The sequence below is a fragment of the Desmodus rotundus genome, chromosome 7 (genome assembly GCF_022682495.2).
Source record: "Desmodus rotundus isolate HL8 chromosome 7, HLdesRot8A.1, whole genome shotgun sequence".
In the NCBI taxonomy this organism is placed as follows: Eukaryota; Metazoa; Chordata; class Mammalia; order Chiroptera; family Phyllostomidae; genus Desmodus; species Desmodus rotundus.
Genome location: NC_071393.1, coordinates 63302929 through 63326046, shown reverse-complemented (window position 1 = coordinate 63326046; position 23118 = coordinate 63302929). Strand labels below are relative to the sequence as shown.

The 23118-nt window shown below is 50.8% G+C and overlaps 2 protein-coding genes across 4 annotated transcripts in view; both read right to left on the bottom strand.

The window, feature by feature from the left end:
* Window positions 1–7222: 7222 nt before the first annotated feature.
* CEBPE (CCAAT enhancer binding protein epsilon) lies at window positions 7223–9297 on the bottom strand. Its single transcript, XM_024556051.3, has 2 exons — window positions 8319–9297; window positions 7223–7722 (listed from the first exon to the last, which is right to left on the bottom strand). The coding sequence occupies exons 1-2, from the start codon at window positions 8826–8828 to the stop codon at window positions 7387–7389; spliced, it is 846 nt and encodes a 281-aa protein (XP_024411819.1). The 5' UTR covers window positions 8829–9297; the 3' UTR covers window positions 7223–7386.
* Window positions 9298–14061: 4764 nt separating this feature from the next.
* The window catches only part of SLC7A8 (solute carrier family 7 member 8), a 51842-nt gene continuing 42785 nt past the window's right edge, over window positions 14062–23118 (bottom strand). Inside the window, exons 8-12 of one of the 3 annotated variants that reach the window (XM_045192280.2) lie at window positions 20186–20282; window positions 18414–18563; window positions 17089–17194; window positions 16666–16843; window positions 16011–16150 (exon numbers count right to left, since the gene is read on the bottom strand). In XM_045192280.2, coding sequence (XP_045048215.1) covers window positions 16674–16843; window positions 17089–17194; window positions 18414–18563; window positions 20186–20282 — 523 coding nt within the window. In that variant the 3' untranslated portion in view covers window positions 16011–16150; window positions 16666–16673. Of the gene's footprint in view, window positions 16151–16665; window positions 16844–17088; window positions 17195–18413; window positions 18564–20185; window positions 20283–23118 lie in introns of all 3 variants that reach the window. The other 2 variants (XM_024556854.4, XM_024556860.3) reach the window with 2 other exon arrangements.

Below are 23118 nucleotides of genomic sequence, written 5' to 3'. Positions count from 1 at the left end.
TTCTGTGAAACAAACCTGTTTTTTCCCCCCTCCAAGTGTTGGACTCTTTTTCTCTCCTGTTTGGGATGGGCTATCTGTGAACAAAATTTTCTGGTCAGGATTTGGGTGATGGACCCCAAGGTCTGTGGGGCTCCCTTCATGTTCTCTGGCTCCTATGTTTTGCTGCCCCCTTGTGGCCATAATGAGCATGGTGTGTCCCACTCGTGTAGGGGTTCACCCTAAACTTCACAACAGCTAGCAGAACTTCATACCTTCTTATAGAGGAAGCCCTAGAAACACCTCACATTTCTGCTGCTGGAACACATTTCTCCTACATTTGCCTGGCAAATTCTTCCTCGTCTCTCAAGATCCAGCTGAGAGGTTATCTGCCTGTTGAGACTTTACTCCCCAGGCTGAGTTAGTTTGCATCTCATCTGTTCTCCAATAGCATTTCTTTCACATCTTTGAAGTGGCTCTTATTATACTGTCCTGACATTTATTTCTGTGCCTGTTTTCTTGCTAGACTCTGGGCAGGGGCTGAGTCTGACTCATCCCTGCTTCTTTGAAGAGGTATGAAGTAGTTGCAGAGAGATAGTGGAGGTAAGAGATAAAAGTGAGGATAGAACGAGGAGGTAAGGAGAAAGGGTGAGGATAACAATCATTTTATTGAGCACTTTCTCTGTGCCCAGACATTGTTCCAAGCACTTTACACTCATGTAATCCTTTCAGCAACCTGTCCCAATTTTACAACTGAGGCACAACAAAATTAGTCCATGTGGGTGGGTGGAAAATGTGGGGTTTAAACCCACATAGTTAGGTTCCTGAGCACAGGCTTTAACCCATCATGCAACAGTGCTTCTCAAGTGCACAGCATAGAGGAGAAATAAAGCTTTGATGAGAGGAACAGGATGAGAAAGATGAGGCTGAGGAGAAAAGGTGGAGGTGACGAGAGATCCTGAGGAGAGGGTGAAGGCTATGGCAAGAGAGGGTGGAGTTAGGAGAATGGAAGTTAGAGGGGATGAGGGTGAGGAAGGGCGTGGAGTTGGGGATGGGAAGTTAGATAGGGATAAGGAGAAGGGGTGCTGATGAGGAAGGGGTGGAAATGGAGGAGATGATGTGGGATGTAGGAGGATGTTCGAGGCGGAGAGAGGATGGGACTGAGCAGAGCAGTTGTCCTAGGTTGGGTGTCATCCCGAGTAAGGCTATTGAGCACACTGATCTCTCGGTTCCCTCAACCTTTTATCTCTAACGCTCTTCTCCATTCCACCTTAGCAAGCCACTCCCAGACTCATGCCCAGAGCCTTATCATCACCAGAAACTGCAACACCAATGAAGTAACTGAATCAAGTATCCCACTCTCTGATATAATCTCCTCTCCCTATGTTTGCTCAAGTCGGCTCACTGCAACTGTTCTCACTACAAGCTCATTGAAGAACCATTAGCCCTTCCTGCCTTTTCATCTCTCTTTGTCCACCTTAGGTTCCAGCTTCACTACTAAATCCCTCTTTTGCCTTCAGCTTCCCTTCAGCTTTCCTCCCCAGTCTGTCCTGTCCATCTTGCCTCCCTGAGTAAGCCCCACTTGCTGCTAAGCAGCTAAGGAGCACTGAGGGAAATCGCCCAGAGGACAGACTGCTGTCACTCTAAATTAATTAGGTGCTCTAAGCCAGAAATCTCAGCACTCAGCTTCCTCTTCCACCCTCAGCAACTAGGAATTTATACCTTCAAGCCTCCTTCTCTGAGCCTCCTGCTCAGTCACTTGCAATTGCCTCTTCTTTCACGGTGAAATAGGAGTCAGCCCTAGCCTGGCGCAAACCTGTTTGTGTTCCTATCTGTGTTCGCTGCCATCTCTTCTTTCTCGTTAGGAGAGAAAATGTCTTCTTCCTTTGGAAGGTGTTTTCTCCCTCTGGTGCTCTGGAGCCCATCCATTGGAGTGAGATGTGGTCTCAGCCCCTGTCTGGCCTCATCAATCCAGTCTGCCAGGAAGGGCCTGCAGCTAAAGACCTTTGCATACACTTCTTTCTGCTGGGAACCACATTTGCCAGACTGACTCCTACTTACCTTTTATTTTATTTTTAAAAATATTTTATTTATTTATTTTTAGAGAGAGGGGAAAGGAGGGAGAAAGAGAGAGAGAGAGAAACATCAATGTGTGGTTGCCTCTTGTGCACCCCCAACTGGGGACCTAGCCCGCAACCCAGGCATGTGCCCTGACTGGGAATAGAACTGGTGACCCTTTGGTTTGTAGTCTGGCACTCAACCCATGAGTCACACCAGTCAGGGCACCTACTTACCTTTTAGATACCTGTTTACATGTTACTTGTTCAAAGAAGCCTTTCCTGACACATTTAAATATCTGTCACAGTCACCTTTTTTACTTTTGCCACATAGCACTGTCCACAATTTAGAATTATATATTTATTTGTGAGATTCCGTTTGTTGGTCCTCCTCACGAATCTGTAAGTCCTACGAGATCAGGGACTGTCCTCCTTGTTTATCCTGTAACTCCCATAAGAAGCAAAGTGCCTGGCATGGAGTCGGTGTTATTAAGTATTTTTTGAGGAAATGAATGAATGACTGCAGTGAGAAGGCAGGATGGAGCTGAAGGAGGAAGAAGGATGAAGATGGAAGTTGGCAGGTGAGGAGAGTTGAAGGAGAGTGAGGGGCGAGGACGGTGATGAGGACAATGAGCAACGGTGAGGCTAGGGATGGAGGGGAGAAGAGGTGGGGAAAGGACCAGGGGTCTTCACTGGGCCTGAGTAAGCCTTCCAGACCCTGAGTGGACTTCCCAGGAGCTCTGTCTCTTGGCCACGCTGCTTGTGAGGTTTGAAGACAGAGCCGGTGGGCGGAGCAAGACTTTATCTTGGGGCGCAGCCCTAACCTCAGATGGTGACAGAGCTGGAGCCAGCAGGGGTTTTGCAAACCGTCCCGATTGCAGCAGGCCAGCAGTCTCACTCGGGACGGGCGGGCGGGGCTGGGGCTTATCTCCCGTGGACAGTCCTAACCTCAGATGGTGACAAAGCGGGAGCTAGCAGGCGTTTTGCAAACCGTCCCGATTGCAGCAGGGCTGGATGGTCTGGCCAGGGGCGACAGTGCTAGGTGTAGGGGCAACGGGTTTGGACAGCTTGGGGATCGCTTCGGGGTGAAGCTCGGCTTCTGCAGCATGGGGCATAGACCCAGTCTATGTATGGCTTGCCTCTACCTACCTCAGATCTCTGTTTTTCTACAAGAGAAAGGGGAGGCTCTGTAGGTGGGTCTCTCCCTGTTTAAGGAAGTCTTCCTTTTCCCAAGTCCTGGGATACTTCTGCTGCTCCCTGAAGTCAGAATTGGTGGCCAGTTGCAGCCATTTTCCTCTGAAAATACACATCTGCCCATGGTTAGCCTTGGGGAATTTTTATGCGCCATGGAAGTTTTTTTCTGAGGCCAGGCCAGGCCTGCTTATAGGAGAAATTGACAGTGGCCAGCTAGGAGTCCTGTCCAGGTAAACCATTCCCACTTTGGAGCAGCCCAGGCTGAGTTGGAGAGGAGAGAGAGGTCTGCCTGCTATAGGCTGGCGAGGGTGACCAGGATTGACTGGCTGTGGAACAGAAGGTACACAGGCCCTTAGCCAGTCCTGGCTCTTGTTGCCTTGGCATCTCCTATGCAGCCCCCTCCATCCCATAGTCCCCTCACTGGCTTGGGGTAGGGTAGGAGGTGGAGGTGAAGAGGCGCCTTTCCACCCCACAACCCCAACCGGGATCTTGCAACACTGGGATGGGGGCCCTGGGGGCCCAGGAGTGTGGCAATCTGTGGGGGTGGGGTGGGGAGGTGTGCACGGAGCAGGGGGAGAAGCTTTCACAAGCAGCCTCCACCACGACTGACCTTGGCAGGCTCACCTTGGGTAGCTTCCCCCTCTCCAAAGTATCTCCAAACAGTCTTCCTCCTGGGCCGCTTTCCTGGGCCTGAGATCCTATCTCTCAGCTCAGAACTCTTATCCTGCTCCCCAGTTATGCTCATGGAGGAAAAGTGAGCCTGAGTTGTGGATTCTAAAGCAAAAGGAATGCTTGTATATGCTGTTTGCACCTTGATTTGCAGGTTTTCCCAAGTTGCTGTGTCCCCAGGCCTCGAGCCTTTCCCCAGGCAGAGGTGGGGGTAACTGGCCTCCCTTCCTGGGGGCTCCTCCTTTGGGCCATCTGCTTTGCCTTCAGTGAGAGCAGAGATAAGCCTGCTCTTTGTCCTACCCCAGCTTCTTAGGGACTGTCCTCCCCAGCAGAGGGATGAGAAGAGTGTCTGGAAGGAGGAAGGGAGGCATTTTTCTTGCTTATTCCCTTTCTCCTCCTTTCCATTCCACCAGCCTCCCTAGGCTTCCTCCCTTTTTCTTGATCACCCCGACACCTTAGGGCCTTGGCATTCGTTCTCCCTTCTGCTCACCCTTTTCCTCAATACACCATATCTGCTTCCTTATTGAGATTTTTTAGGTTTCAATTTAAATGTTACTCCTCATAGAGACCATATTTAGCCACTCCAGTTAAAAATAGCCTTCCCACCTGCTTGTTTATTCGGTTTTCCCACTGGGCATATTCAAATGGAGTAATTAATGAACTTAATGAAGGTTCTTTATAGAGGTGTGAATGAACAGGATTAAGGGAAGGCATCATGAGGTGGTGAAGTGGGCTGGTAGCAGCAGGGGGGCCCTCACTTCCTCAGGTTGTTAGGGCAAGAATTATGTGAGAAGGAGCTGTGGGGGTATTTGTCTTGTCAGGGAGGGGTTAGGGACAAGCGCCTAACCTCACTCTCCTGTCCTACCTGGTACGTAGCAGGATGACCAAGAAGGGACAGAGAAGACACTCAGCACACTTGTTTGTTGCCTTTTTCTTTCTGCTCCTTCAAGTAAGAGCTGGGTTTGTCTTAGTCACTGCAGTGTTCTGGGCACCTTGCAAGGACCTGGCACAGGAAATATGCTCAACAAATACTGTCGAATAAGTTACTTTGGCCCAAATCAGTTGAGGTCAGGTTAAAAGCCTCATTCACAAAGTATGACACCTGGCTACCTGTCATACCCGCCCCGCCCTGGCCCCCTGCCCTGGATATGATCTGCCTCAGAGGATTGGGGTGTGCTCTCTACTCTATGTCACACTGGGGTGGGTTGGGCCCTTCTCTCCTAGTGGGGCTGTGGCTCTTCTCCAGTCCTGGTGCCAGCCACCTGCCCTGAGGAACCACTGGGGCAATGGGAGCTGGGAGGAGCCACATTTCAGGGCTGTGGGAAAGAAGCCTGGGGTTGATGCTGAAGCAACCCAGGTTCCATCACCCAGAACTCTGCAGATAAGTCAAGGGGCAGTGGTCTTGAATCAGGAGGAGGAAATCCGGAGGTTGAGTCACTTAGTGTGTTCTGTATAAACCCCCCTTATGCAACCCATCCCCCTGGGCTGAAAGGAAGGTGCAGGATTCTCCCAGGTATCCACAGAAACTGGCACCTCCCCCTTCCAAACTCAGGCAGCTGGGCAGGGGCAGGGGTGAGGTTCAGATCCGGCTGCCCAGACCAGACCTGGGACAGAGGATCCAGGCCAAAGATGTAGGAGAGACAGTGCCCAAGAGACACTGAGCCAAAGGCAGGAGAGGGATGAGTCCTGGGTAAGGCAAGCATGGCATACACAAATGCCAAAGATGTGGAAAGGCTCTGACACTGGGAATGTGAGAGAGAGAGAGAGAGAGAGAGAGAGAGAGAGAGAGAGAGAGAGAGAGAGAGAGAGAGAAGTGAGGATGCAGACCCCAGTTTCTCTGCCTTTCAGAAAATTATTCCTTGATGTCTAACTCGGGCTTTCTCAGCAGTGGCCTATAAATCATTGGTGTTCTAGGAGAAATTCTAGCCTGTACTGTGTCTCTCTTCCTGTCTCTGTTGGGCATTCCTGATCATTTGTGAATGAAATTCAGGTGCCTTGCCTTGTGCTGCATGCCTCTGAGAGGAGGTGTGAGCTTCGGGTAGAGAAACGGTGCCCTGTACTGAGATAGCAAAGGGGCTGAGTGAGCTTCGGGAGAATGTCTCTTTCCCCTTAACTGCTTTATCTATAAAATGTGGCTCACACTATCTTGCTTCTCTGAGGGCAAAGCCCACCGACTTGAGGTCTTTCCCATCACCTCTTTTGATCTGTGATTTTATGTAGCTAATTTCTGCTCTGCCCCTAACCAATCATGTGATTGTGAGTAAGTCTCTTCCCCTCTCTGAGGCCTCAATTTTCTCACCTGCAAAATGAGTTTAGGTGATATCTCTGAGGTCCTTTCAGTTCTAGCAGAATGGAATAATAACAACTATTCACGCTGGCCCTGTTCTAGGCCCCGGTTATCTATGAACAGAACAGCACTAGGAGGTGGCAGCTAGCACTACTCCCATTTTGCAGATGGGGAAACTGCAGCACAGAGGGAAGTAACTGTCTGTAGGTCACACAGTGAGGAAGTGGCAGAGGGAGATTCAAACGGAGGTTCTCAAGCACTGTACCATTGTGCTTCTTAGGTGAGAGTTCTGTGGAAGAGAAAACACTCTGAATGCGCGCTTTCACTGGCAGCTAACATCTTCCACACTATCAATTTTCTCACGTGCAAACAGGCCTCTTCCAACTGATTCCTCCCCCAAACACTCAAATGCTCATGTGTTGGTGCCCCAGGGGGTGAGGGCCAAGATGGGAGGGAGCCATGGGGACATGCCAATCAGGTGGACTAAAGCCGAGGATCTGGAGATAAGGCACTGAGTCCTAGATCAAGAGCTATGGGTCTACAAATATGGCAGAGTCATCTGGAATTTTCTTGCTCACCTGGGGCAGGAGCTCCTAGATGCCACCTCAAGGTGAGGGAGAGCAGGGCTGGGGTTAGTAGGGACTGGGCGGTGCTGGGTCTCCCTCCAAGCCTCAGAGCTCTATTAGGGCAGTAACTAGAGGCTGATCCAGGTCCTGTGCAGTGACAGGAGGGTGCCTTCAGTGTCGAGGACAGAGTGGGATGGGGGAGAAGAACAGAGTGACAGATGCTGTCTGGTCAGGTGGTGTCTTGGAGGAGAGCTATGGGCAGCGTGTCTGCTGAATATTCAGGAAAATTCCCAAATATTCATTTGGGCATGGAATCAAGAGGTAGTCAGGTATATTCCCAGGCCCTCACTACAGCTTGGTTTGCTGTCTTTCCTTCTGCAGGGCCTGCCCCCTCCCCCGCCCCCGGCCCACCTGCCACCCCAACACACTTACACAGGCCCAGGCCCAGTATACAGCCCCGGTACTGAGTCACAGTGCAATTTTATTCAGCTGCAGAATTATAATGCTGAGGCCTGCCCTCCTCGCTTGCCACCCACTGCCATTTGTCCACGGTCCATGTCTCAGGCTTGGCCTGTGAGGGGCTCTAGGGCCCCAGCAGGGCGGGGATCTCCAGGTGCCCACAGTCTGCCAGCCGGGCTCAGCTGCAGCCCCCCACACCCTTGATGAGGTTGGCAGCCTCAGGGATCTGGCGGAAGAGGTTGCGAAGGGTGTCCAGCTCCTGGGTCAGCTGCTCCACACGGCTGCGGAGACGCTCATTTTCTGCCATATACTCTAGCACCTTCTGCTGTGTCTCCAGAATGCGCCTCTTGGCCTTGTCCCGACTCTTGCGCACAGCAATGTTGTTCCGCTCCCGCCGCAGCCTGTACTCCAGGCTGTCTTTGTTCACCGCCTTCTTGCCCTTGTGTGAAGGGCCAGCGGGAGAGGATGCCTTGAGAAGGGGACTGCATGGGGCTGCAGCAGCAGCCAAAGGTGCCTGGGGGGGGGGGGAGGCACAGAGGGACAAGAAGTGAGGGCTGGCCAGGAAGCAGAGTGGCAGCAGGGCAAGAGTGCTGGCAGCCATAGTGCCCTTGGACCTCAAAGGGATATGGGATGCAGAGCCAGCTCCTGGTTCCCAGTCAGAACAGCCTTGGCCCTGCTAGATACCCAGGGTCCCTGTTCTGCTTAAACTCCCTTTCATGCTCCCACTCTCTGAGGACACTTTCGTTCAGTCTGTCTTGTTTCCAGTTCTACAATCAGCGGGCATTTCCTCTTCTAGAAGCAGGCTTCAGAGAAACAGGAGGAGGTGGGCAGCAGAGAAGCTGGTGGAGGCCTGAGGTCAAGGCAGGTCACCTGGACATAAAGACTGCAGGACACAGCGGGCTCCAGGGTGGGAGTCAACTTGCAGAGAAGGAAAGCAGGGTCATAGTTGGGTGGTGGGTGCAGAGGGCTTTGGAATGAATGGGTCAATTTCACAAAGCAACACCAAACACAGACCCATTAAGAATTCAAACAGGAAGCTCAGAGTTCCCCCATCCATACCGGCCTCTCTCCAGCCCCAGAAGGCAAGGAGGAGAAATGACCTGCTCTTACCTTGAGGACACGCAGGGGCTGGCTGGGTGCTGCCAGGGCTGGGGGCAGGTGCATGGCTGTCTGTCCACAGTGTGCCACTTGGTACTGCAGAGGATTGTAGCTGCTACGGTTGGCCCCTCGGCTGCCCTCAGGCCCCCGAGGCTCCTCCTTCACAGCCACGGCTCTGGGGTCGTAGTTCCCTGGGTTGCTGTAGATTCCAGGTCCCAAGGCCTTCCTGTCTGGGCCGAAGGTATGTGGGGGGTAGGCGAAGGGCCGAGGGTCAGGTGGCAGGTAGTGAGGGAAGGCAGGGGTTCCAGGGCCTTTGAGGCCTCGGGCCTCCGGTGCTGGCTTCACAGCGAAGAGGTCAGAGAGGAGCTGCTCCTCCCCAGACTCGATGTAAGCAGAGAGGTCGATGGAGGCCTCATGCTCACACATGTCCCCCAGCTCCCCAGGCCCTGCTCGGGCTCCTGAGAACTCAAGTGCCTGCTGGCCAGCCCGGGTCTCACACTCGTAGTAGGTCCCGTGAGACATGGCCGGTATGCCCCCTGGGCTCCCCGTCCCTGAGCCCTGCTCTAGGGGCACTCTTGGGATGCTTGGCCTGCCCTTTCTCGATCTCTCCCTGCCCTAGATTTGCCCTAGATCTGCCCTCTCAGTCTCCTCTGTCACCCACTCCTGCGTGGCCTCTCTCCTCCCTCCTCTGCTGTTTCCTTTTCCTTCCTCTCTAGTCAATGCAGCTTTTCTCTTCCCTTTTTTCCCCCCTCTCTCCCTGGGGTGACTCAGGGAGGGGCAGGGCGCACCCCAAGGGAGGGATGCAGGCCTTAGAGAAATAGGGCCCCCAGCCTGTTGAGCGGTTGGGGTACTCTTTGGTCAGAGTTCAAGCCAGAGCTCTAAGCTGCCCAGGAGCTGATGCTTCTGGGAATGCCTCCCCAGTCCCTGTTGAGTCCAGGGGATTCCAGAGTCTTTGCTGAGGGCAAAACCTCCCTCTGATGGTCCTCTTCCCTCCAACTTCCAAAAAGTTCTGTGCACAATGAGGTACCAAGTCAGAATGAATGGAGAACACCCTCCTCAGTGCCGACCCCCAGCTTGGGTTGAGCTCCTCCCTTGACACACCTCTCTCAGTAACCTCCCCCCCCCCCAAGGGCTGGACTCCACCCAACCCTGGGGGCAGTCAGTTCCTTTTGTAGCCCCACCTCCCAGGGCATTCTCCTGGTTCAGGCTAGGGGGTGTTTGAGGGGGTTATGAAGTACTGATAGGTTCTGAGACTGAGTCATGCAGGGGGACTGTGTCGTGGCTCAGAGCATGCTCATGTGCTAGGTTTTTTCACAAGGCCTGTGCAATAGCCCAAACATGCATGTCTCCCTCTAGCTTTAGCAGCCTGGCACTGGCCCTGAGTGCCTGGGCTTGGCTGAAGCTCCTGGCCAGACTTGAGCCCTGTGCCCCAGGCCCAGGCAAGTTACTGCCCCAAGAACTGACTGTCACACTCTGGTGGCTCCAGAGCCTCTCTTCCAGCTGCCCCATGCTATCAGAGCCTCAGGCTGGGGCTCTGCCCTGCTCTGGTCCTGGGGCTCTGCCCCATTTCCTGTGCCCTGGCCACAGGGCTCAGGCACTCGCTACAGCTCGGTTTGCTGTCTTTCCTTCTGCATGGCCATTCTCTGACCTCGAGGCACATCTCTTGGGTCCACTTCCTCTTGTGAGGCTTGAGAAGGCTTGTCTTTTGTCATCACCTCTTCCTGGGGCTCTGTTTCAGGGTCTTCAGGAGAAGCTCAGGGCTTGCTCTCCATACTTTTGGTCTCATGGGAGGCCTCCTCTCTGTTCACTTTTCTTTTTCTTTTTCTCTGGGCACTCCTGACTCCCTTCTGTCAGAGGCACTGGCACTAGTTGTGACCCTGCTTTTACCTTTCAAATGAATTTCATCTATAAAAGGGACAATAGGCTCAGTGAAAAAGGAAGGGCACAATAGAAATGTGTTACTGGCTCTTTTACTATAAGCAAATCATGGGGGGTCCCTTTGGGAAGCTCGAGGTTTTATAGGTCAGGCATACCAAGGGCCAGGCCACTGCGGGGCAAATACAGAGGGGATACACAGTGGCATTAAACACTATGATAAAATAAAGTATGCAAATAGGACTGCCTACAAGTCAGGCAAGCTACCCCCCCTAGTTAGTATGCTCTTCCTCCCTCCCTCCCCACCCACACAATACCCCAGGAGCTTTCCGTGCAGGTTTTGAGGTGATTTCTCTAAAAGCCCTGACCTAGCATGGGAAGATCTTCTCACATCCCAGAGACCGATTTCAGGAACCAGATGGGGAAATTTGTTCTGCCTTTTCCCTATTTCTAAAGACCCTGTGGCAATAGGTACCACAGCTGAGCTAATTTGGTTTGGCAGCAGTGCCTCTGAAGACCATTAGGTGGCAATATAGGTCCAAAATCCGGATTTGAGGGGCTGCTGGGGTCAGGAACTAGATGGCGGAGAGAGGGCAGCCTCCCACAGCCCTGGCACAGTGGGGACACTGGCTGGGGGTCCGTGGGGAAGGAGGAAGAGGGAACATGACTGGGAAGAGGACTTGCGGTGCAGTTACAGGGAGAGTGGGCAGGCTGATGGGGCCTTGTCTCGAGGAAAAATTCTGACCCTCCCCAACTTTGAAATACCAGTGATGACGGTGAAAGCCTGGCATTTTCTGGTGTTTGAAACTTACACTTTTTCATGTTGACAGTTTCCCTGTGAGTTAAGTAGAAAGGTAAGCAAGACAGATGGTATTTTTATCGTTGCCTTATAAATGAGGAAAACAAAGCTGAAGGGCAGAGCCGCCCAAGGTCATCCAAGCAAGCTGTGTAGATGGTGGGGGAAAGGGCAATGGGACAGCTCTTGAAATCCCCCTGGCAAGAAGGGATAGGGAAAGGGGGAGCTTTGTGACTCAGAGAGCCTTCTTTGCTCTCAGTCTGCCACCCTGGGCGAGCGGGAAGGCATCAGCAGTGAGGGAACTGGCACTGGGGAAAGCAGAAAGGTGTGCAAATAGAGCCCACAACAGGAAATGAGCGAGTCTGCTGCTTGGCTATGGGGAGATAAGTGATCTCCGGTCTCTCACCTCCCAGGTGGGTGGCTGATGTTGCAGGCGTACTGACATCGTGTTTCCCAGTAACCAGGGGGTTTGGCGGGGCGAGAGGTGCTCTGGATGTCTGGGCAGGGGAGGAGGGCGTGCTGGGCAAGAAGGAGGGTGAGGAGAGTATTGCGAGTCAAGGGCTGGGGATTCTTGGGTACTGTATAATTGCTCAGGAACAGAAAGAAGGCCTCCCTGGTCAGCAGGATAATCTTCTCCTTGCCCCTGGAGTTGTTACCTTTTTGCATTAACTGAAGCAATGCATGTGTATTATTTTACTGACTCTTAACCTGCATCAGCTCAAAGCCCCCTCTTTCATCAAGCCTTTCCAACAGGGAGGTGATTGAGCGTGGCGGTGAGGTAAGTGTTGGAGGTGGCTGGGCTCAAATCCTGCCTTTGTCACCAGCTTGATGACCTTGGACAAGCTACTTAATCTTGTAAAATAGCAGTAGTGGTGCCTACTTGGTCAGGTTGTTTAATTAAACTTTTAATAAGATAATGTGCAGAAAGCAATGTTCAGTCTCATTCTGCTCTTCCTCTGATCACCCACTGCAGTTTATCTGTGTCCCCTAAGCAGATGTACACTGTCTGTAGCCTCATCTGGTGCTTCAGTTTGACAGGCACTTTTGAACACTCAGGGACCAGGCAATGTGTGGGCGCTGGGGATCTAGAGGGTTCAGCCCTGGCCTGAAGCAGCTGGAGTCCAGCCACAGGGGGTCCCAGTCAGTGATGTCATGAAGGGCACACATCTGCCATGTGCGTTCTTGCCTTTGTCTGCTCAGAGACTACTGCTCCTGGAAGGAAGGGTCAGACGCACCTTTTGTACCTCTTCATCTGTAGTGTCTGTGTTGCCTGAATTAAAATTCAGGACAAGTGGATGGACGAGTGTGAATATTCTTATGGGGAAAATGGAACAAAATATTTGAAGACTGTGCTGAGCTGGAAAATTCAGGAATAAGTTTGCTATTCCACAGCGCATAGAACAATTCTTGGACATAGTGGTCACACAAAGATTTGTTGTGTGACTATATTAATAAATGAATGCTTAAGCAGCTGTGATTTCAGTGACCTCCAAAAGTCTCCCAAGTTCCCTAAGGTCTGAGCATCTGAGTTCCTAGCATTAAAGTGACGGACAGGATTAAGACAGGTGAATGGCCCAGGTTAAAAATAAATGCATGTTGCTCAGGAGGAGACCCACATTAGTGCATTTGACCAGGTTGAAAAGATCAGCAAGTATCACCTTACAGAGAGAGAGGGAGCCCCCAGGGACAAATGTCTCCCTGGAGCAAGAGGGGACTGGGGAGGGCTAGACTTGCCGGCCTGGGGAGACATGGAGGAAGACCTTGGGCCACTCAGGGAAAGCAAAAGTGTGTACTGGAAAAGAAGGGGTCCCAAAGGGTAGCTGTGAAGCTTGGAGAAGGGCCTCTCACACAAGACTGGCCTCTGCCCAGTTTTGCCCTCACTCTTTTCAAGCAGCCTTGGGCAGGGAGATATAGGAACACTACCCTCCCCCACCTTACCCTGCACAACTGCTAAAAAGGTTAAATGACTTGCCCAAGGACACACAGCTGTTCGGTGGCTGAGGTGGGACTTGGAGCCAAGTGTCTGTGCCCATGTGAATGGCAAGCTTCCAATGTCAGTCTACAAGAACACCAGCCACAAAGCAAGACTGTTAGGGCCAGCCAGGACAGGGAGTGGAGGCGTCTTGCCTGCCTGTGTCCTCACAGTAGCCAAGGTGGTGGAGGGCAATGTTTTGACACCCTTCCACCCCACTGCCCCTCCTGCCCATGTCTGTCAGCAGTGCTGGCTCTGGAATGATGCCTTTCCAGGATAGGCAGTGGGAGGGATGCCCACAAAGAAGGGACGCTAAGCAAGGACAGAATCTAATCCCATTAACTTCCTTTAGTAGTTAACCCAAAGCATCAGGAGGCCCTTGTCCCTACCTTAACCACTTCTTCTTTTGTCCTAGTCCAACAGTTCTCCTGGTCCTCCACCTAGAAGTCTTCCTCTTCCTTGGCTCTGTACTGCTAAGTGGACCCCACCTCATGTCTCAGTCTCTCCCATCAAGCCCACTGGACTCAGCTGGGTGCTCTCCTAACTCCCGCTCTCCATCTTTCCACAGGGTCAGGCTGTCCCTTTCTCCCTCATTCAGCTCTCACTGTCCTGGCACCAGAAGCAATGCATGTGTATTGTTTTACTGACTCATAACCTGCATCAGCTCAAAGCCCCCTCTTTCATCAAGCCTTTCCAACAGGGAGGTGATTGAGCGTGGCGGTGAGGTAAGTGTTGGAGGTAACTGGGCTGACCGAGACTTGGGGACCGCTTCTGCCTTCACCTTCCTCCACTCAGCTTGGTGCCTACATTCCCTACATCATTGGGTAGTGATGAGGTTTTTCTTCCTAGCCTACTAGCCTGCAGGCTTTCAGCACAGCACACAGAGCAGGAACTTAATAACACTTTGTGACTTCACAGAAGAAATGAGAGCAAGTTTTGGTTTAAAAGGAGAAGTGGCTGTTTGAAAGGACTGCCGTTGGGCCCCTGGGACAGAGTGAGGACCTGTAGGAATGCCGTATTGGAAGGAACCTGGCAAGCAAAGACCTCCTGACAAAGATAGAAAATGCCTGGAGACTCTCTCAGAAGATCATTGAATTATCAACACCACCAACTCCACTTCCATTTTAAATTTTATTACATCAAAGAAAAAAACCCAAACCCTTCACAAAACAAATCAACCAACCCTCTGAAACCTAAACCAACTCAAAGACAGACAATTATTACCCAGGTATAACCAACTCCCTGCTCCCCCAAACAACCTTGCATTAAAAAATCCAAACAAAATAGAAATGCCAGCTTCAAAAATATTTCTCCAAAAAGTAAGGCATCCACTTAGAAAAAGTACCTGAAGGAGGGAAGGTGGTTGGAGGAATGAGAAGAAGAAATAAGAGGATGGTCCCCTGACCCTCCAGGGGCCAGCCCCAGCCCACCTGGAGTCCCCTCAGAAGGGACCATAACTCAGCCCAAACCTGGCATCTCACCAATGCAGGGTCAGGCAGGCTGGGCAGGAAGCTGGGAGACTGGAGCAGGCCAGAGGGCTTGCGGATATTCCAGTTTAAGCAGATGATGTGGGGAGTTGCATAAAGGGGGCGGCTCCTGGCTCCTGCTTTGGGATAAAAGGATCTAGTCCTTAGCACAGCAGGTGTGGCGGGAAGGCTCAAGGCCCAGGGCAAACACTGCCTCCTTCCTTTGGAGCACAGGGAAGGCAGCCTCTGCCAGAATCCTCATTCCATGGACAACAGGCTTCTCTGAGGGCCTCCAAAGTGGGCACCTGCCACCACTGCCTTCTCACCCCGCCCTGGAGGCTGTCCAAAGACAGGACAGTGGTGGGACCTGAGAGGGGGAGGGGTTATTTGAGTTGGGAGAGGAGGGAGGAAGTGGCCTTCTTCCCAAATGGCCCCTCTGAGGAGATGGGAGAGCATCCTCTCTGTGGGGAAAGCTTTTCATGCCAGGTCTGCCCTGAAGGTTAGAAATAAGGGAGTATTTTTAGGTCTAGTTCTTGGATGGGAGGTGACTTAAGGCAGATTTGGCTCAGGTTTCAGGCCTGAAGGGCTTGGGGAGCCTTCACACCCAGTCCTAGGTCCCAAGAGCCAAGGTCCAGAGAGGGGAGGAAAAGGGCATGATGGGGGGGCAGGCAGTGCTGGCTGAGTGGTATGTGCTGGGAGCATAGCTGCAAGGTGACAGGGTAACTGTTCCTCCCCAGAGGGATGGGGAGGGAGGAGGAGCTGAGTTGCTTTGTCAGGAGAGGACTTTCTGGCTTCAGAAAGCTTTGGCACCCAGTTGGGGGCAGGATGCAGGGGTCAGGGGCAAGGCTGGGTTTCTGCAATCTGAGCCTTTCCCAATCTCTTCCAGGGGCCTGGCTGGGGGTCAGGTGAGGGGCAGTTCCCCCTATTTCCTTGGTCCTTAGCCCAGTGGGGGATGGGGGATGGGATGGGGGTGGGATGGTATCCTGAGGAACTTGTTCTGGACAGGGTGCCCAGGCTGCAATGGATGGAGGCATGGGGGGAGGAGTGGGGCAGGGGGAGGGTAGAGGGAAGCATCACCTCTGATTTCTTGGGTCCCTAGTGAAGGAAGGGAATACAGGTCTCTCCAGCTGACTTTTAATGGTGACAGATTTGCTTGAGTCTGTCCCTCCCCAGCCTACTCACTGTTGCCTGTTGCTGCCACTTCTCTCAGAGCTGAGGCCTTGGGCTCAGGAATGGGAAGGGAAAGCAGTCCTGAACTCAGGTTCCTGAGGAGGCAACAGGGTGAGGGCTGGGGAGAGAGGGTCCTGGAGGGCGCTCCAGCAGCTCCACTGTCTTCTCACAGCTCTGAGCAAGTGTGGGCAGGAGAAGGCATAGGTCCTTCAGGCATAGGTCCTGGGAGGTGAAGGGCTGGTTCTTTGGGTACAAATGTCAGTGTCTTTGTTTATAATTTCTCACCACCCACCCCCATGTCCTGTCCCCGCTTGACAGAAGCAGAGGGGTGTATGCTGGGGGGACCCAGGCAGGGAAGGAGGACAGAAAGGGGTGAAGGAGGGAGGAGGCAACTGAGAGGAGATGGTGGTCCTCAGGGCCGGGCTGTTCCTCTAGTCCTTGTCCTTGGAGGCAATGGGCTGCCACTGCTGCTCTGTGTCCTCATTTATCACCTCTGTCCCCGAGCTACCCCCCACATCAGGGTACACAACTACACACATCTTCTGGCTTACCAGGGTTAGCAACACTGTGGAAAGAGGTCACACAAAAACCAGGTCAGTGCTGAGTGGCCCACCATGCTCTTCCCTGCTCTCCTGTCCTGGGTTTTTGCCTCTGCAGAGCCATTAGTGTCTTCAGGAAATTCCCTCTCCAGGAGATGCCCCCACCTGCATCCTGTGTCTCTGGGCAGCCTGTTTGCCAGCTGCTCCTTGCTCATCAAGGCCCCAGTTTTCTACTGTCCCCATGCCCACTGACCACCAATTCCAGGGCCTCCACTGGCCTCCACCCAGCCCAGGGCAGCTCCAGCAGGATAGCTATCAAGTTGCCTATTCCTGTAGGTCCAAAGTCTGTGTGGAAACGTCAGCTGCTCTCTCCTCAGAGGTGCCTGGGGAGGCACCTGCCCTTTCCTGTCCCAGCTCCTTCTCCAGAGCTCCGTGGCCCAGCCTAGCTCTCCTGATTCTGGTGGGCTTCTCCTGCCAGACTGCTGACCACTCCACCCCAGACCAGGAGGCCCTTAGGCTCCCAGAGCCTTCAACAACTCACTGATGAAGTTATTGAAACACTTGGGCTTGTGTTGCCAATAAACACCGAGGAAATAGACGGGCACTCCTGTCAGCATGATGGCCAGGCCGATGCCACACACCACGGGCTCCGACCACAGGCTGAAAATGAGCAGAAAGGCCCAGAACAGCAAGTAGATGATGGGGAACAGCAGGTTGATCTGTGGAGCAAAGGTGTTATTAGGTGGGTGGACCCTACTGACCCAGGATTAGGGCACCCTCCCCCTCTTCACCCTCAGGGAGTACCTTTGAGTGCAAAGGCTGAGTGAGCTTCACTCAGCTCTAAGGCTCCCACACCTTGAACCTTGATAGGGCAAGTGCTGTGTCAACAAATGTTGGTAAACTTAGACCAGCGGACAAGAAAAAGAGGGGGGAACTTAAGGAGGGAATGATCCTCACTACTCACCCCCACCCTCCTGCGTAGGATCAAACAAAGCCTTGTCATCCATGCCACGTGCCTGTGGCAGCCAGAGCAGCCTGTGGGGACTTGCTGGCACATTGGTATATACTTGCTGTGGTCATAGGGTGGAGGAGAGGTGGGGAAATGAGTGAGGGGCATGCAGTAAATGACCTGGGTCAGTCAGGCTCCTTGCCCCTCACCCACTTCTAGGCAGAGCCCTCATCTGGGCATGCGGCAAATGGCCATCCCTCTCATCAGGATCAGTCCCTATGTATTTCTCTCAAGCAATTTGAGAAGAGAAATCTACCAATACCCAAGAAATCAGGAAAGTTTGCATAGTATAGGGCAGTCTAGGCCCTTGACTTTATTCAGAAAGAAGCATCTCTTTCTGGGCTCATCCCTTCTTGTTAACCACTGGTGGGAGTTCCGAGCACAGCGCTAGCCTCTAGATTCAACTCGTCCTCTCTTCTCAGGGGGTATGCATGTGGTGGGGAGATGGGCTTCTCCTACTCCTCTTCCCTATCCAGCAGGCTTTCTAAGAGTGGTAGGAAAGTGAGGGGAAAATAGAGATTTGGAGAGCCCTTGATTTCTCAGCTGGAAGAATCTTCTAGAAGCATCTAGGGTCCCTCTGTTTCTAATATAGAATTGTTCATATAATTCAGGGCCATACTCTATTCTAGTCTGCAGGAAAACCTGGAGCATCTTGCATATTTTGTTCTGAGTAATCCTGTCAAACCCACCATAAGGTTATTTCTTGTAACAACCAATAGGTTCACTGGGTACCCTGCTATGTAAAGGGCGACAGTAGTTTCAAAAGGGAGGCTCACTCATGGATGGCTGGAGTAGACTGGGAAGCTTCAAAGAAGAGGAGGTGCTTGAAGGTTATGTGGAAAATGGTCAGAATTTGGACAGGCAGATGGGAGGAGGAAACTCATTCTGGGAGAGAAACACAGAACAAATGGATCCAGCTATCTGGAGGGACAAGAAAGAGACTGGACAGACAGGAGGGTCCAGGGAAACGCTGGAGAGAGAAGGGAGCCCTGAGCCATCAGCTGCAGTTTAAGACAGAGTCATAGGAAACAAAGAAATGAAGTGATGAAAATATCACTTAATCTAACTTATCTTTCTAGCTGCAGTTTGCTCTGGTCCTATCCTCAGCAGAGGATGGAAATAAATGGCTGCCCCATTCCCACAGGGCCCTTGCTTCGTAAAGGGTCTGTCACCATCATACAGGTGATTGGTGGGTCAGCAGCTGAGAACAAGGTGATTGAAAAATCTGCGCTGCAGCTGGAACCAGTAGGGGGGGAATCCCCATGGGGAGGTTTTCGCACCTTGATGGGACGGGGAATGTCAGGCTTCTTCCAGCGAAGAACTATCTGTCCAGCAATTGTGACCCCATAGAAGAGGTAGTTGATGAAGCCCACATAGTTGATGAGTGTGTATATGTCGCTGGTGACCAGCATCAGCAGGGTGGAGATGCACTGGGGGGAATGGGAAAAGCACGTCATCAGTGATCAGAAGGCTATTTGGAGACTGGAGCTGTTTACAGGTCATGGACTGTGTGCATGCTTTAGGCGGATGGTGCCATTTCATAGAGAATGTCTCAAAATGGAAACTGCTTAACCACCCCTAGAAACCCAGACCATCACCAGCACCTTCACTGCCCAGGAGTTCTTTCCAATGGCAGAGGTGATAAAATATTTAACCACAGGTGTGGCATGGAGACTAACCAGTCAGAACAGATTTGGGCTGTAAATAACTAGACTGGCCCCACTGGTGGCTCCTGGCTCCATGTCCTGCCTGGTCTCACTTATGGCATATTTCTTCCTTGGTTGTAGCTCAAATTAATTTCATTTTATCATTTTAGGGAAGATTGTTAACTGCAGACTAAGGCTTCATCTTGCCCTCATCCTCTTCTCCTGTCTAAGTCATTTATTTTTCTTCCTTCCTTTTTTAAATATCATAAAGACTTATTTACTAGGTGCTGGACTCTATTCCTCACATTCTACAAATATTAACTTGTTTAACCCTCATAACATCCCTGTGACGTTTTCTTGATAGAATACACTTCCCAACTTCAAAATCATTTCAGTGGCTCTCTCAGAACAATGTTCTTCCCCGCTGCTAATACATTAAGGCCAATAGAAGGCTCAGTTTAGACCTCATAGTGAAAATAACTGAGAACATTTTAACGAATGAATAAGCCAGACTCTTACTGTACTTGCCTCATAGTCATAGTGCTGCACCAATGGCTCAAATTGAAAAAAGTCTGTGGCCTGCTGGGAGTATTGCGTTTTCTCCAATCACCTTTCACAACAAAGCAATCATGATGACCTTCTCCCTGTATCTGAACATTCTGAAATTCCCCCCAATGTTGTACAACAAATGCCCTTGACTTCAGAGGGCTCTCCTATCCTGCTCTAACTGCTTCTCTGGTGGACCTAAGTAAGTAATTTTCAATGTTTTATTCAGGATCCAGAAGGAAAAAAAAGGCTCAGTGGGACAAATCTTTGTTCCCTCTTTTTGCTCTCTCTAAATGATTCTATTCTGGGATCATTTTACTCCCATTCTCCTGCCCCCCCATCCCAAGTTTCCTCTTCTCCATTTTCAGTGTGCCAGTCTTCTTTTATGATTTTTCTTATTTGGTGTACCCTTAACATCGAGTTTGTTTCAGTGACATTTCCCACTGGCAGAAAATCCTGGGGCAAGAATACTGATAGGGAGGGGTGGGGGTGTGCAGTGATCCTCTGGGAGCAGAGCAACCCTGGGGGCAACAGGTGCAGAGTAGAGCCAAGAAAGGAGAAGTTTCTTTGTGAGGTTATAAAATCTTGAGAAAGTCAGGTCATGCTGATCCAGAGGATGGGAACATGGAAATGAGCTGGACTGAGAGCCTTAAGGTCTTTCAGAACTCAGGTTCTTGCCTTGCTCTTTCTCTTCATATTAGTGAAGCCTATGTACACCACTTGCCAGATTCTCTAAGTCCAGTGAGACCCAGAAGCAGAAGAAGGATTACAGGGGTGTGCGTGGGAAGGGTGAACTCCTAGCTCAGAGAAAGCAGGAGAGGGAGGGAGGGTGTAGGATTGGCAGAAGGAGGGGACCTTACTGTGAAGAGCAAGGCTGGGATGGGGGTGCAGCGCTTCACATGGATCATGGCCAACACGCTGGGAAGGTGGCCCTCCCTGGCTCCAGCAAAGAACAGCCTGGTAGGGAGAAAAGCAGGTCAGCCTGGGGTGGCCCTTGGACTACCCACAAAAGCTCCCTCCCCAGCCCTGACTCCCTCATCCATGCCCTGCTTCTGCCCACACAGGGGCGTCAACCCTCGGACCAGGTACCCCTTTTCTCGTGCACACCTTCCAGCCCACTAGTTACAGGACCCACAATCACAAATGCAGATGCAGGCAAACCAGAAGCAGTCAGTGGGTACGTGGATGGACCCTGGGTATGTGGAGACCCTGAGTGTGGCCTGGGTGGCTTGGGGTTACTGATGATTGTGCTGTCACTCTGTGGCTCTCTCTTAATGCCGGGAGTGCTGCTGCGGAGCAGCCTCTCTCCTTTGCCTAAGGCCTTAATTCCATAAAAAAAAAGTGCCTTCCACATCCTCAGGGGATACAAGGGGACTGAACTGTACAAGGAAAGCCCTAAAAGCCTTCATATCCTAGTCAGAAAGTAGTTGTCTCTGGGGGTGGGGAATGCGTGGTTGAGCAGAGACACACGAGCACTTGCAGGATGTGTGCAGAGGCCCTATATCTAGCTGTGGGTCACACACTCGTCTACAATTGCCGAAACTCATTAATCTGAACACTTATGGTCTGTGTATTTTGTTGTATGCAAATTGTACCTAAAAATTTATATCTTTAAGCTACTTATTCTATTTCCAAAAAGCCACCAAAAGAAATGAATAGAGAATTAGTGAAATGTGTATATATAAAGATATTCTGATAATAGAGAAACTGGAAATATCTGAAATGCCTAAAAGTAGGAGTTTGATAATATAAATTATGGTATACCCATAAAATGGAATATTATACAGTCTAAATAATGTTTTAGAAAAAAACTGATTACATGAGAACACATTCACTATACAATGGTAAATGAAAAGAGCAAGATAGAAAACCAATGATCCCATACAGTATAATTCCAATTCACTTAAAAATTATTTCCCTGGCTGGGTGGCTCAGTTGGTTGGAGTGTCATCCCATGCACCAAAAAGCTGCGGTTTCAATCCCTGACCGTGGTGCGTATGGGAGGCAACCGACCAATGTTTCTCTCTCTTCCTTCCTCTATCTGTAAAATCAATGAACATATCCTCGGGTGAGGATTAAAAAAAAATTACTCATGGGCCAGGTAAAAACATATATTAAAACACCAACTAATTATTTCTGGGTAGTGGAATTATGAGTAATTTAAATCTTTTCCCTTAGATGTTATAGAAAAAAAGTTGAAAATTCTAACATAGACCAAAAATTTGCAATCAGAATAAAAATTATTTTTTTAATGTTAAAACAATTAAACTTTTATTTTGAGATTATTATATATTCACATGCAGTTGTAAGAAATAATATAGAGCAATGCTATGTATTCTTTACCCAGTTTCTCCATTGGTAGCATAACTGCAAAACTATAGTACAATATTATGACCAGGATGTTGATGTTTAAGAGTGAATTTAAAAAAATTCTTTGTTCTTTCTCTTGTATATTTTTAATGACATTTTCTTTTTCTTTTTAAAAAAGATTTTATTTATTTATTGTTAGAGGAAGGAAGGGAGAAAGACAGGGAGAGAAACATCAATGTGTGGTTGCCTCTTGAGTGCCCCCTACTGGGTACCTGGCCTGCAACCCAGCCAGGTGCCCCAGACTGGGAATTGAACCAGTGATCCTTTGGTTAGCAGACCAGCACTCAATCCACTGAGTCACACCAGCCAGGGCTAAGAGTGATTTTTTTAAAAAGAAATTTTAACATGAAAAGCAGGCTTTCTTCCCCTTTCCTCTCCTGAGAGAAGAGATTACTATAAGCTGTTAGGAGTCACTTACATATTAGTGTGAATTATAACACTTCTCTTTTCTAGAATTTTGTAAGGAAAGGAGCACCTCAGGGGTGAGAAGCAGGGGATGGTGTGATGGAGATGGCAAGGCACAGAACTGGCACCCTGGGTGTTCTGAAGAGAACTGTCATTTACTTTGTAATTTGTATCTGGGGGAGAGTGAAGCTAAAAGCAGTATCTCATCAGAAGTGTGGGGGTCAATTATGGTCCCAAGTACCCAAATCACCACATAGTGTTGATCACCACAAAAGTACCCGCATCACCATCAGTTGCCATCACCGAATTCCCAGGCTAGTGTCATTAGTTTCATGCAGTCACAGGGTACCGGCCTTCTACAGTGCAGCCTCATGCACCCAGCTGAGACTCAAGTGTCCTGTGGGCCTCATCATGCACATAGCCAGGGTCCCGCATTCACACCCCTCCTCCACAGGCAGCTGGGACCAAGTGGAGTTGTCCAGGTCCAACAGCATTTGCAAGTGTCAAGTTCACATTCATAAAATGTGCCCAAGGACAGCTGGGCCATCCTTGCCCAGCTGGCTGACAACAGAGGAGACAACGACAGTAAGCATGACACACACTCACACACACTTCTACTCCTCAGGAAGGATCATCTCCTCCATCCCCCCAAAACACAAAACACAAAACACAAAAGTGTAAGAGAAAGAAAGAAGGAGGGAAGGAAAAGTAAGAAAGGAACTGGAAGATGAGCAGAGGAGGCCTGGTGGGTGAGCCGCATCTCTGAATCAGAGGCTGAGTACACCAGGCTGCATTTCCTGCATGCACACACAGCTATACCACATGCACGCAGACCACTACTTGGCCTGCCTGAGGGACAAACCCCACTCTATAGTGACTGTAGCCAGTCACTCTCCTCCAATAGATCCCAGAGAGCCTCATGGGTCATTGCTCTTCCACTGCTCACCCACGGCTGGGGCCTCCAGGTGGCCACTGCTCCTGTATAACACGCACATGAGGTTGCTGTGGATGTGTCATA

Bases quoted from the DNA above. Each gene is read 5' to 3' on its own strand.
- CEBPE (XM_024556051.3), bottom strand. From the start codon at position 8,828: ATGTCTCACGGGACCTACTACGAGTGTGAGACCCGGGCTGGCCAGCAG. The intron at 7,723-8,318 runs GTAAGAGCAGGT...CCCCCCCCCCAG, and splicing joins AGCCCCTGCGTGTCCTCAAG to GCACCTTTGGCTGCTGCTGC.